This window comes from Fusarium graminearum, chromosome 1 (assembly GCF_000240135.3).
Source record: "Fusarium graminearum PH-1 chromosome 1, whole genome shotgun sequence".
Taxonomy (NCBI): domain Eukaryota; kingdom Fungi; phylum Ascomycota; class Sordariomycetes; order Hypocreales; family Nectriaceae; genus Fusarium; species Fusarium graminearum.
Genome location: NC_026474.1, coordinates 11,665,739 through 11,678,490, shown reverse-complemented (window position 1 = coordinate 11,678,490; position 12,752 = coordinate 11,665,739). Strand labels below are relative to the sequence as shown.

Here is a 12,752-nt window from a genome sequence, read left to right as displayed (position 1 = left end):
GACAAAATCACCGTGGATAGCGATTAGGTGAATGCAACGAGGAGATTCTCGATCAGAGCCCCACTGTGAATCAGACGATGTATAGACACCATAGCAGTCATGCGTTAGATAAGATCTGAGTTCTAAAAGGAACATCCCGGAGCGTTGATGTTGAAGTCAGATCGCCTCCCGTGTCTCCAGTAGACATTGCATACATAATGTTCACTCCCGGAACTACAGTAGCACATTTAGGGTGTTTCTCGGAAATAAAGAAGTGCTCTTGGATCTTTACAGCTTAGACGTTCCTAAACTTTACGTTCTATTACTTCACCCGGGCCATCTGAGAAGTTCTCATGCCACGTTGCGTTTTTGGTGGCTTAGTGTGCATTCTATCGGAACATGCCAGAGTAACGAACTGGTAAGATAGATAAATGATAACAATGTCGATACTTCTGTTATAGTACCTTCTCTCTTTTGATCTATAAATCCTGGCGACTTGCCACATTTGAAGGTACTGTCGGTGATGGGTAAACCTATTGCGTAGCTTGAAGCTGCCCGATGGACATCCAAGATCGGCCTGTTCTACTGCTATAGAAGCTCTGAGAATGGCCTTGGACATCACACAAGCGTGGGAAATTTTGGATATTCCAACGGCACTGGCTGCATCCTTGACCCTGCGGACTATGATCGCCTCTTACCAATTGGCGCGGTTGGCAAGTGCGTTCTTTACATCCCTAATACAGCATCCTCTTACTTGATCTTCCAGAAGAGTCCTAAGAGGTCTTTGTCAACTCCGTAGGCTAGTCCGAACCTCGTCAAGGTTCGGTTATTGTCTCATAGAAGATCTCATGTACTTACCGAGACCTGGATAAACCTTTATCATTCTTGTTCATTTTAGAGCTGCAATAGCTTTCGTGTGGGGCAGGGATCGGCTTTGGTGGATGCCGGCTTATGGGGAAACCTGGGGTAATGTATCGTGACCAAAGTTTACTCTCGCACAGCCTTTGATGTCTTGTAACCTGTAAACAGTTCAATAGAAGAGTATTTATGATTAGCAGTCGTCAACTACCATTGGCACTCTTCGATTCTCAATATTCACACAGCTCGAAGAAGCTACCTGCCCTCGACATGCCTGAGAAACAATTGTGATGGTCAGAAGAGTCCGGCTCTTGATGACCCGAGCAAAGTGGGCCAAAATACTACCCCGCATAACTCTGAACTGGGATCGCTTTAATTAACAAGGATCGTATCAATTGGTGGGAAAATATTGAATGCCCCAAAGTTATATGATTGACATAGCCGAGTGAGTTTTGATAAAGAAACGTCGTGACCCAGTCGTAAATCAACCTCAACACTAAGTTTGGCCCAGACTAATTCATCATGAAGCCCTTTCTCTTGGCCAGTATTGCAGTGTTTCAATGGATTCCCGGGTCACTGGGAGTCCCAGGTCACAAGTCAGACGACACAACGCCTTTCGCTACCGTCAAAAATGGCACGTATCGAGGAGTTCACTCAAATGACTATAAGCAAGACTTTTTCTTAGGCATTCCTTTTGCTAAGCCTCCCGTCGGCGATCTACGATTCCGAAACCCTCGATCATACGACACGACTTGGAAAGGAACCCGTGATGCGAACAAGTACTCTCCTGCTTGTGTGGGCTATGGAGTGAGTTACTTCTATCATAAGTCATGAGTAAATTTACTGACGGTTATAGCCATCACAGCTGGGTTACAATACGAGCGAGGTATATACAATAAGGACTGTAGTAAATACTCGTGCTAATACCAAACAGGATTGTTTGTACCTGAACGTCATAAGACCTTCAGGCCACTACAACGAGAAACTCCCGGTGGCAGTATGGATTCATGGTGGAGGTTACTACCAAGGCAGTGGGGTCGACCTCCGCTACAACCTCACCTTCATCGTCGAACAATCCGTCAAGATCGGCCATCCCATCATCGCGGTCAACATAAACTATCGTCTTGGTGCGTTTGGATTTCTCAACTCAGCCGAAGCTTTCGAGACTGGTGACTCAAACATGGGTTTTCGAGATCAGAGATTATCCTTGCATTGGATCCATGAGAACATTGCCGCCTTTGGAGGTGATCCGTCCAAGGTGACCATCTGGGGCCAAAGCGCTGGTGCTGCGTCTGTTGGTGCTCAGATTCTGGCCTATAATGGCCGTGATGACAAGCTTTTCCGCTCAGCTATCCTACAGAGTGGCGCACCCATCTCTCTTGCATCTCAATCTGACCTGTCGGAGGATTTGTACAAGCTACTTCTCAAGAACACTAGCTGTAGCTCGCTCGAATGTCTACGATCTCTGCCTTTCGTTGATCTCAATAAAGCACTCAACAGTACCGCCTTTTCCGGATGGAATCCAAAGATAGATGGAGACTTTGTGGCCAGACACTCTTCCCAGCAGTTGCGAGATGGCGCATTCGTCAAGGTTCCAATCATTATCGGCGCGACCACCGACGAAGGGACAAGTTTCTCGAAGTTGGGAATCAACACAACTGCACAGTTCATTGCAGCCATAGAGAACTCGTCTCCGCCTATCAACAAATATTTTGCTCGAAAAATTGCTAAAGCCTATCCCGAACAAAGCCGAGACCAAGTCCTTCACAATCTTGCGTCTGACTGGGTACCCCCTCCCAACTATGGTAAACAGTTCCGAAGAGCGGCCACTTACTACGGGGACGTCAATATGGTGGCACCGAGAAGACTCGCTGCTGAGGTTTGGGCAGACAAGGGTCTGCCTGTTTACTCATATCGATTCGATGCGATTCCCGCATGGGCTACCTTTATCCAGGGAGCAACCCACTTCGTCGACGTGGCATTCTCCATGATAAACCTCAACGGCACAGGCTACGCACCAATCCGCAAACCGCCCTTTCTCGGCCTTCCAGAGTCGTACAGGGATCTTGCAAGGCTCATGTCTGGCGATTTTGCTAAATTTATGGCAACTGGAGATCCAAACGGTTGGGAGGGTCGAAAAGATTCCATGAAAAGTCTAGGCAAGCCAATTCCTGCTTGGCCAGTTTACAAAACGAGAGGGCATAGTTTTCCGCAAAACTTTGTGTACCAGGGAAATCTCAGTAGCACGGTCGAAAAGGATGGTTGGCGGAGGAATTCAATCGCGCTTCTCAATTCTGTTAATATGGATGTTTATGATCGGTAGGTAGATTATAAAATTTTATCCGTTACTAATCGGACACGATGCATTATTTGCCAATTCCGTTGTATACCAATAGGTTTGGGACCCCCTTTGTATCTGTGATTTTATCCTTGATTGCCAGCTCCTGTAGTCGCGACCAAATCTGGGCCGGCGTGCGCGAACCTTCAAGTGCTAAAAGATAGGCAACGACACCAGCAACATGCGGAGAAGCCTCCGACGTGCCGCTTGCAATGTATGTTGCTGAAGTAGACGTGGGCCAAGCTGATATGATTTGTTCACCTGGAGCGAAGATGTCGCACGCTGACCCCCAGTTGGACTGAGCCCATCGCTTGTAGTCTTTGCTGCTGGCTGCGACCGTAATGACGTTAGGCTGGTTTCCAGGGCTGCTTTGTGAAGCGTCTTCGTTGGAATTCCCGGCAGCTGCAACGACGGGAATGCCGGCGTCGATCGCTTTCTGCACCGCCTCATTAAAGACAACCGAGTTACCTCCTGACAAGCTCATGTTGATAACAGCCTTGCCAGCGCGTTTCTTGGAAACAACGTCGTTGACCGTCCAGCTAAGACCAGCCAGAACACCACTGGATGAACCGCCATCATCGCCCAAAACTTGGACATCCACAACGGTAGCCTTTTTGGCAACACCGTATGTGGCACCATTGACGATGGCGGCGACAAGTGTGCCGTGCTGCTTCTTGCTGGAGACAGCTGACGTGTCTGCACCGAAAACAGCACGGCCTTGAAACTCGTCATGTTCGAGGTAGATGCCGCTGTCTAGAACATAGACAAATGTTCCTGCACCAGCTGTCGAATCGTAGGTGTACGAGGCCTTCGACGATGGGGGGTTGGCATTGGAAATTGCAGAGAGACCCCAGGGAGGACTTTGCTGCGTGACTGGCGAGGCAATAGTAAAGACTTGTTCCGGTTCTACAAGTAGGACCTGCTTCCGAGTTAGTTCCACGCATTCATCCAAGATGTTCATTGCTTACGCTGGAATTAGCCTTGATGATCTCGATGGTGTCTTCATCAAACGATCCTGAGTAGCCCTGGAAACCAGGGAAACTAAACGTCTTGTCAATTCCACCAGACTCAACGCCGCGGCGGGCGAGAGCCTGTCCGTGCACATCCGACACCCATCGAGAGTGTAAATCAAGATCGACGTTGGCAGTTGGCTTGAGTGCGACAATGAATTTACCGGCCACGAGACCCTGCTTGCTATCCTTGTCTGTAGGAAGAGCAGAGGCGATGGCGGCAAGACCAAGCAGGAGTGACGTTTTATACACCATGATGATAATTCCAGGAGGGTGGTGAAGTACTACAGAACCGGCAACGGCAGTCAATCTTATTTATATTAAGCATAAATGATCGATCGGCATTCTTGCTGTACCGAGAAAGCCGGGATGTCACTTCCAGCTGCCATCATAGTCTATATGTCCGTTCTAACCCTGGCATGCATCACCGTTACAATCATTGCCAAGGCCCGTGTCCGGCTTTTTACCTTCCATTTTAAAACTAGGACCTCGTAGCTCCAGTATTCTGCGCGGAGCTGTTCGGCATTACCCTGTAATTTCGTGCTTTAAATACGGCATTGCATTTTTCCGAATACGCGCTTTCGTCAAGTTATGCTATTTGTCAGATACGGTGAATTTCTCTATAACATGAAAGTAAAAAGATCAATCTAGTCCCGACGTGGATAACTCTTTTAGGTGCCTCAATTGCGTGTTTAAGAGTCTTGTTTTAAGTCCCACTATACCCGTCTCACACATAATCAACATACAGAAGTAACTTTCAGATGATGAAAATCGTTTAGGCTAAATAACAAAGGTTGTGCGTTGGCTACCTACTTCGATACTGTACTCTCCCCTATCGACCACCTATGCACGCGAGGACTCACTCTAATGACTGTTAAAAGTCATGAAGTTCTTATCGCAAATGTCCCCTGACAACGAAACAAATCACGAAATATCCATCAGCCATACATGGAGACGTAATCTTGCTATACGGATTGAGGCTGGAGAAGGCGTACGTTTGCGAAATTCCAACCCCCAATGTTTCATAGACTAACTGTCGACAGGAACTTCAATGCTCCGTTACGACACAGGGTGCTCACTTCGTCTCCCCACCACCGACGCCAGCGTTCCACTATGATATACCCATTGAACCTTTTGCCAAAGACCTTATCCACCGGCTCAAAATACTCCGCATGCTACAGAATCTTCGGATCAGCCTTTATGGTCAAGACTTTGCCGATGATTGGCCTGTGTCCAGGACACCGAGTGATCTTGTTAAAGAGGCTAGGGCAAAGGTCGAAAAGGAACGCGATGACTATTTGGCATCATTAGATGAGACAATAAACACAGATGAGGAAGAAGAGGAATGGGCCAAGGAAAGGGTACGGAAAGGACGGGAGATCCGTTTAGCGAAATGGTAAAAGGGTAGGGACGAAGTGGCCGAGAAGAGAACGAAGACATGAAACGAACAGCTCCCTTCACTTGAGGGAACAAATGACGATAAGATGCCGAGGATAAAGAGGAAATCGAAGAAGGATAGACTTCCCAAGTCGAAAACGAAGACGAAGCTGCAGTGCGATGGGGAGACAATGAGTTCGAGGAAGAAAGCGAATTTACTCAAAGACAATGCTAGCGACTGATGTAATGTATCGAGGATATCGCTTGTACGGACAACGCGATGAACGAACACGCTTCTTTTTCCAGGAATTTCGAACATGTAGAAGGGTGAGTGCATGGGAGTTGAGTTAGGGTCAGGTAAGTCTTTATTGGTGGTGCGCGCTAGCAGTTTCAATTGGCATAGTTAGAACTCTCATCGTTTCCCCAGGATACCCTTCTATTGCAGATCATATACGGCGTGTTCGCACTCAAAGCCACCCGGTCACTATCCTTGTGGACCATTGTCGAACCAATGGGCTCCCTCACCCAACAAATCCTCCAAGGCCATGACTTCCTCGTGGCATAAAGACATATCGGGTAACTCCCGGAGCGATCATTTCCAACGCAAGACCATTTCGATCAATAGCTATAAATATCAGCCAGGCCTCTCGATGAATTCCCGCCATGGCAATATTTTGCTGACGCTCGACGATTGTACTTTTGACTTACCAATAGGCTTCCAGTTATCGATGTTGGCATTCGTTTCTAGTCCCACATTGACTGCACGGCCGATCCACTTGTCCCGAGTAATGTCAGCGTTGCACAAGGTAACATTGGCCAGGTTAGTCAAGTCTACGTGAGCGTGGCATATTTCCAAAACCTGGCGTGCTTGTCCGTTTTCGATTTGTACCTCTACCCATGCGTGATTACCGAAAGGATTTCGATCAGGTTCCATCAAGTCTGCCTGAGCATACCATGGCTGACCTGAGTGACCCCAAAAGGGATTATTGCATTTCTTTTGGTTATCGGCCACATTTGACACCCGCCCAAAAAGGGGGCCTTCCGTAACGTATCCAAACCACTCTCCACTGTACGCCCAGGCTGTTTCGAGGACCTGCCCGAAAAAAGATAAGTATTTGATCATTAGATCAAGTCACGTCGTAGATAGCATATATGTGAGAAATTATGGAAAGTACTGACAGCGGTGGGGATCTGGGCGGCCTGATTGCCAGCCTTACCCAGTGAGGCACACCATGCTTGGCTGATGCCGGCGAGGTCATAACAGTTGACGAGAAGGTCTGGAGCTTCCAGAACGACTGTAAGGTCTAGTTTACCACCATAGTGACTCAGTCCGCATCTGCCTCGGCCTTCAAAAACGTCATACCGGAGACGAGGAGATAGTTTATCCCATATTTCCTTAGCAATGTTCTTCGCCGCCCGTTGTTTGTACTGAATCGTCGAGTGTTCCTCTAAATAGTCAACTATATCGAGGACACTACTGCGAATAATCTCGAGGCGATGACCGTGTGGAAATGATTGGGAAAAAGCTCGGTGGAGACTACCAACAAAGAAGAAGCCTTCTAAAGGAATATCCGGTATATAGTCAACAGTCTGACCAGGGACTGAGGGCAAAATGTCAGTAAAAGGCACAAGAGCCATTTCCTCTTCGTCGCTTGAGAGAGTGGAGATTCGACTAACCAGGAGCCCCTAGACCATTGCAACTGATAATTGAAAGCTTCCAATTCAACCTTGATTTAAAAGGTCCAAAGATAGGACCGTTGGCTAATAGTTCCAACTTAAAATGCTGGACAAAGAAGGTGGTTGGATTCGGATTGGCCGGGTCAATGACTGGATATAATTCACTTAGTAGCGAGACGCCATTCTGGTCAGTGAGTTTTATCTTGAAGAACCCTGGCTGGTTTTGTAGATTGATCCATTCGGGAGGGAAGGGAAATCCGCCAGTAACCTCGATGTTGAAGATTTGGGTATCTTGGTTATGCGCATCTACCATGAGAGCAAATGGGACGTTCACCCCTCCTTGTGGAGGTGGATTCCAATTGCTGGCCCAGATTGTAGTCGTGTAAGCGTTTTGTACTGTAGCGACATTAATACAGCTGACGCTCGTGCCTCTGAAAATAGCCTGGCGGTTTGGGTCAAGTATAGAGATCCTGTCCACACTAAGGACTGATAGAGCCATATTGGGTAATGGAAAGAATTGAAAAAGTTTAGATGAGAGAGAACAAAAGGCATTTGGCGATGGTACAGATTTAGCGATACCCGGTGGCTAAGTACCCAAAGTGAGCAAACTGTTACTTCTTTCGCGACCGCTCATCAATCAAATGGCGATCAAGGAAAGCTGCCTTTGTGGTCGGCGTTCCTCGACTCACTGCTTGCTCTCATGTGCTCACTTGACAAGAGGATAGACATTGAACCTTTGACTCGTATTCGTGACGACTTGTGCTTGAAGCCATATCATGTACCAGGATATGGACGCTTGTGCGAAAACAGGTGCTACGGCATATCTCAGCAAGCCACTATGGGCTATCACAATGTCTCAGAGCACATTTGTGCGAACGAAACTGACTAAAGGTAGGAGACGTCCTCTTTTGGATACTCCGAGATGGCGAAACTACACCTCCTCAACGGTAACAGGGAGTACTTGTAGTGATAGATGACAAAATGAACATGTGGTAACTATCCGTTACAGGTCTCAGTTCAGCACTTGTGTCTAAGCCACATCGTTGTGAGGAGAAACTCAACACAGACGTCTGGGCGAATGTAGTGACGTGGCCTGCTGTAGTAGCTTCAAGCTTTTCGTCCATGTAAATTGTTCTTTGCAGACCACCATAATACCCAGGTCGTCCTTGAGTTCGATACGGTGATAAAGCTAAGACAAAGGTATTCCGGTAGCACTGTCAAATACAAAGTAGACCTTCTTGCCTCACCTTGACCCGTCACAGTCAGAAGACCTATACCTACTCAATTACATCTCTTCCATTGATACACACAGATCTTCCCAAGCTCTCTGTTAACATACCCAATCCAAAACTATGTCGTCTACTGATAGTGAGAATACATTGCCTTTCACCCCTTCAGAGTCCCCTGAACCAGCCTCAATCTCGCAGCGTCAGATCAATTTGCAGAGGTTTGTAATGGATGGTCTGAATCGACAGGTGGATGAGAGCCGGAACCTCGTTGTGCGTACCGACTTGAGTCCACGAAACTTGGTAGCCATGTGCCAGAACACCCTTCCTGGGATCACTGTGCAGCTCCATGGATCGAGTGACATTTTTACTCCTCTTGGCTTCCGCCAAACACTGAAACTATCCTTCAGTCATGCTTCGGCACCTCCCGCATCCGCGCCCTCTGTCCAGCAGCTTCTTCCTTTGGAACTCACCATTCTCCAATGTAAAGACTACTCGGATGCTGCAGAGGCATTCGCGATGTATATTGGTTCATTTCAAAGCAATTGGAAAAACCTCATCACGAAGATAGACGATGGACTAGGCAACTAAGCCTACGAGACGAAAACGAGTGTATTCTGGACTCGGTTGACGACTTTTGTCCTCATGGAAAGTAGCCCAGATGCAGGTATGACCAGCGGTAAGTAAACATTCCGTTTTGTATCAATTCAAAGCAGAGCGAAGACTAACCATGTTATTATTATCACAACTCAGCGACCTTGGCATCCCCCATCGACTTCAAGTCGCTCGCCTCGAGACTTGATCAAACATTCATCGCGGAACGTGCTCCTGCGTCTGAGGTCTCGACCGCAGGCATCATAAGTGCCGACATACCTACAGTCGTTGTTGGCATGGAAAGTGTGTTAAATTTCAACTTCCAACCGAGAGCACACAGAATTAAGGACATTATTGTGAAAGACCCTGAAGTAATTATGCTTGGAGGGGCCATCATTCCTGTTGGAGAGCTGCGTGTTGTTGGTCTTAGTCAAGGGACGGCAAAGATCACAATTCAAACCGCTCACGCCTCATCTCTGCGTACTGAAAGACAGAGTTTTACTGTCAACGTTGTGCAGAATCCACAAACCTCTGGATAGGATTATCATGAAGCACCAGCACGAGTGAATAGATTTGAGATCATATCGTCTGAGCCTCATCGTTTGCCTCTTACCTCAAGTTCATTAAATCTATGAAGGACTTTTGATGTAGCCGTTCTGGACCATGAAAATTGTGATACATCAGGATGTTTGGAGAGATTTCGATAATTGTTTTGCGGCTGCTGTGGCGTGTCGCAAATAGGAACCGCCGTGGCCACACCGCCATTCCGGTCGTCACAATATCAAGCCGAACCGTCGTGATCAGAAAAGGCTGCATAAAACTCGGCTCCGGCTGGAATTTCCTTGTTGACTACTCGTTTGAGACACCACGTCGTTGAGTAAATTAAAGGTTACTGACCTTCCAATAGATGCGATATATGTAGGCAATTTCAGCCGTGTCGATGATGTTCAAGCCGCACCAATTCAATGTAAGTCAACCCATTCACTAACTAATATTCAGCATAGATACCTAATTCAATTTAGTCACGTTTTCCAATAATAAGTTAAAGGCTTCCCCTAATATGATAGATCTTCCCGGCGATAGATATCCTACCTGGTTAAATAAGTCGCTTATTATTCCCGATCTATTATCTGCACTTAAGACTATTAAAATAGTTAATAGTACAGACAGTGCTAGTAACTATATCTCGGACTTTATATACTACGGATCGTTCTTTATGGCTAAGGAGAATAGAGGAATGCTTTCTCTCTGGTATAGATAAGATACTAATATTAAGGGTATTTATACTATTGGCTGGAATGCTTTATTTTCTGCCAAGTCAGATAAAGTTGTGCCTCTTACTTTGAAGAAGACTGCGCCGTCCAATCCAACTAACCAGTAGGGATAAACGGTCTTGGCAATTGATGATAGCAAGTACTTAAGATTGAATCTTGACAAAGTTCCCCTTTAGCCGACGGCTCTCTTTCCCGAATAAAGCTACTGTATTCAGTATTGATGTTAGTGTATAACGGATGCGTTAAGTATAAAGATTTAAAAAAGATTATGGGTCATGTTTCTTGTTCAGGATGTGGCTTCAGTGTGCATAGTGAGGGCGAATGCCGAGGTTGACCAACAGGCTCAATGTCAGGCTGAACATCCCTTGACCGGCCAATCTCTTGGAAATTGCTTCCCAAACTTGTTGGGGGCAAACGGATCATCACACATGTCAAGACACTTGCCAATTGCATTTAGCTCGAGTTTGGACAAACTTGTTTAATTATGTATCGGAAGTTTAGGGTACAAGTATGATACATGCCCTATCAGCTACCCTGTATTACAACAAATAATCCAGTCATCTGGTTAACCGTTGGTCATGTCCCGATCCGTAGTGGGATCCTGGCAAGTGATGTCCAAAGTACTTTCGTCAAGGTTGTAACAGTCGTAGACAGGCGGCTTCTTGCTAGGCACACCCACGGTGATGTTTTTAGCCACAATGTTACTGCATCGCTTTTAAAGATGTTAGCCATGTCAGGGTTTAGACCACATAGAGAACTTACGTCAGGTGCACTGCAGACCAGCGACCCAGCTCGAGGATCGAACTTCTTTGAAACTGTACCCCAGAAGTTCTTCATGGTAATGTCCTCGATAGTCAGGTTGGCCTTCAAATGGTGTTTAGTATCAGTTCATTGACACTGATATGGGATACGCACCGGGAACTGGTTGCAAAGAGTCTGGTTCTTCTGACCGTAGCATTGAGTAATGGTGATGGCATTGTCGTTGTTCTCGTGGTAGAAACCATCATAAGTGACGTTCCTCACACGTCCAAGGCCTCCGCCACCGTTGAGGTTATCCTGGAAAAGGCTTTCAACGCCGGGCCAGACCTTGATTCGAGCTCCGTCACTGGCATTTGACATGGAGATGTTGTAGATGTACAGGTTCTCCACAATATCGACTTTACCCTTGTACTGGCCCAGCGAGCCGACGCTGATTCCATGAGAGCCATTGCAGACAAGGTTCTGGACAACTGTGTTGGTGCTGTTGGGTTTGAAGGATACGCAGTCTGTGGTCGTCAGCCGAAGTTAACCGATTGATTGACATGAAGATTACCATCGGTGTTGTCAATGTATGAGTTCTGGATCACAACTCGATCGGAACGGTAGGTGTCCCAGCCATCAGAGTTGGCAATCTTGACACCGTCAGTGCTCTTGGCACGGAGATCGAGGTCGCTGATGAGCACGTCGGTACTGTTGATGATGATGTTGAACCACTAATAACAGTAAGCAAATTGGTTTCATTCTTATCTCAAGTGACCTTTGCCTTACGTTGGGTGAGTTTCGCATTCTCATGTTTGACATGGTAAGTCCATGAGCATCTTCGATGGTCAAGAGAATAGGTCGCATTAACTGCCAGACAGCACAAATTAGTCTCATTCCCGATCCTTGCATCATATTGGCACTTACAGTCTTATTGGTTACATACTCCTTCCAGTAGTCTTGACCATGACCATCAAGCACAGACTGGTCATTGCTCAAATCCCCGTAAATATTAATATCCTTGCCACCAATCTTCCAGAAAGAAGACATGTTCTGGAAGTCATATTTGAAGCTGTTCTCGGCCCAGTAGTAAGGATCAGACTTGAAATGGATCTCGCCAGTAATGACGACGTCGACATGAGACAGCCATGTTAAGTCCAGTGGCGAAGCGATGGTGTAGTTCTTGTCAAGCACAATGGTTCCTCCTTTGTTGCACTTCTTGAACGCCTTCAGGATGCGAGGGCTGTCATCCTTCTTCTTTCCCTTGGTAGGCTTCACATAGCAAAGGTCCTTGGTAGATCGTGGAGGAGAGTGTGGGAAGGCTTTGCCTGTGCCATAGGGTGCAGCTACAACATGAGGCCTCTTAGGTAGGTCATTGTGAGGTTTGGGATTGCCAGCTACCGATGTCGCCAATGCGCAAAGAGTGGCAGCTGATAGGAGATTGCTGATGTGCATGATCAGGAGGAATGAAGGTTGATGTCGATACTGGTGTAGTTCACTCAGCCTTGGTGATGACAGCGTATATATATCAAGATTTCCAATTGACAGAGGTTAGACTTGAACAACGATTGCATTGATCTCTTTGGTGGAATATATGTCCGTGATGGTCCGTTTAAACCCGTCGATCTTTCCCATTCAGGCCCAGGTCCTGTCCTTGCCCAATGCCATAACCTACCCGAGG

The 12,752-nt window shown here is 46.8% G+C and overlaps 8 protein-coding genes across 8 annotated transcripts; 5 read left to right on the top strand and 3 right to left on the bottom strand.

Moving 5' to 3' along the window:
• Positions 1-197: 197 nt before the first annotated feature.
• On the top strand, positions 198-778 carry FGSG_13817 (uncharacterized protein; the record flags this gene model as incomplete). Its single annotated transcript, XM_011321425.1, has 3 exons — positions 198-232; positions 274-397; positions 524-778. 3 exons carry the CDS (start codon positions 198-200, stop codon positions 776-778), a joined length of 414 nt encoding a protein of 137 aa, XP_011319727.1.
• A 581-nt stretch (positions 779-1,359) lies between these two features.
• FGSG_10713 (uncharacterized protein) lies at positions 1,360-3,160 on the top strand (the record flags this gene model as incomplete). The annotated part of the gene is made up of 2 exons (XM_011321424.1): positions 1,360-1,644; positions 1,772-3,160. 2 exons carry the CDS (start codon positions 1,360-1,362, stop codon positions 3,158-3,160), a joined length of 1,674 nt encoding a protein of 557 aa, XP_011319726.1.
• Positions 3,161-3,203: 43 nt separating this feature from the next.
• On the bottom strand, positions 3,204-4,440 carry FGSG_10712 (uncharacterized protein; the record flags this gene model as incomplete). The annotated part of the gene is made up of 2 exons (XM_011321423.1): positions 3,204-4,094; positions 4,144-4,440. 2 exons carry the CDS (start codon positions 4,438-4,440, stop codon positions 3,204-3,206), a joined length of 1,188 nt encoding a protein of 395 aa, XP_011319725.1.
• A 628-nt stretch (positions 4,441-5,068) lies between these two features.
• Positions 5,069-5,585, top strand: FGSG_10711 (uncharacterized protein; the record flags this gene model as incomplete). Its single annotated transcript, XM_011321422.1, has 2 exons — positions 5,069-5,176; positions 5,229-5,585. 2 exons carry the CDS (start codon positions 5,069-5,071, stop codon positions 5,583-5,585), a joined length of 465 nt encoding a protein of 154 aa, XP_011319724.1.
• A 498-nt stretch (positions 5,586-6,083) lies between these two features.
• FGSG_10710 (uncharacterized protein) lies at positions 6,084-7,738 on the bottom strand (the record flags this gene model as incomplete). The annotated part of the gene is made up of 4 exons (XM_011321421.1): positions 6,084-6,187; positions 6,271-6,655; positions 6,742-7,121; positions 7,240-7,738. The coding sequence occupies 4 exons, from the start codon at positions 7,736-7,738 to the stop codon at positions 6,084-6,086; spliced, it is 1,368 nt and encodes a 455-aa protein (XP_011319723.1).
• An 853-nt stretch (positions 7,739-8,591) lies between these two features.
• Positions 8,592-9,598, top strand: FGSG_10709 (uncharacterized protein; the record flags this gene model as incomplete). Its single annotated transcript, XM_011321420.1, has 3 exons — positions 8,592-8,986; positions 9,122-9,144; positions 9,219-9,598. 3 exons carry the CDS (start codon positions 8,592-8,594, stop codon positions 9,596-9,598), a joined length of 798 nt encoding a protein of 265 aa, XP_011319722.1.
• Positions 9,599-9,744: 146 nt separating this feature from the next.
• Positions 9,745-10,320, top strand: FGSG_13816 (uncharacterized protein; the record flags this gene model as incomplete). Its single annotated transcript, XM_011321419.1, has 3 exons — positions 9,745-9,928; positions 9,967-10,026; positions 10,082-10,320. 3 exons carry the CDS (start codon positions 9,745-9,747, stop codon positions 10,318-10,320), a joined length of 483 nt encoding a protein of 160 aa, XP_011319721.1.
• A 578-nt stretch (positions 10,321-10,898) lies between these two features.
• Positions 10,899-12,526, bottom strand: FGSG_10708 (exopolygalacturonase precursor; the record flags this gene model as incomplete). The annotated part of the gene is made up of 6 exons (XM_011321418.1): positions 10,899-11,045; positions 11,096-11,197; positions 11,249-11,562; positions 11,646-11,805; positions 11,861-11,941; positions 11,999-12,526. The coding sequence occupies 6 exons, from the start codon at positions 12,524-12,526 to the stop codon at positions 10,899-10,901; spliced, it is 1,332 nt and encodes a 443-aa protein (XP_011319720.1).
• Positions 12,527-12,752: the final 226 nt, after the last annotated feature.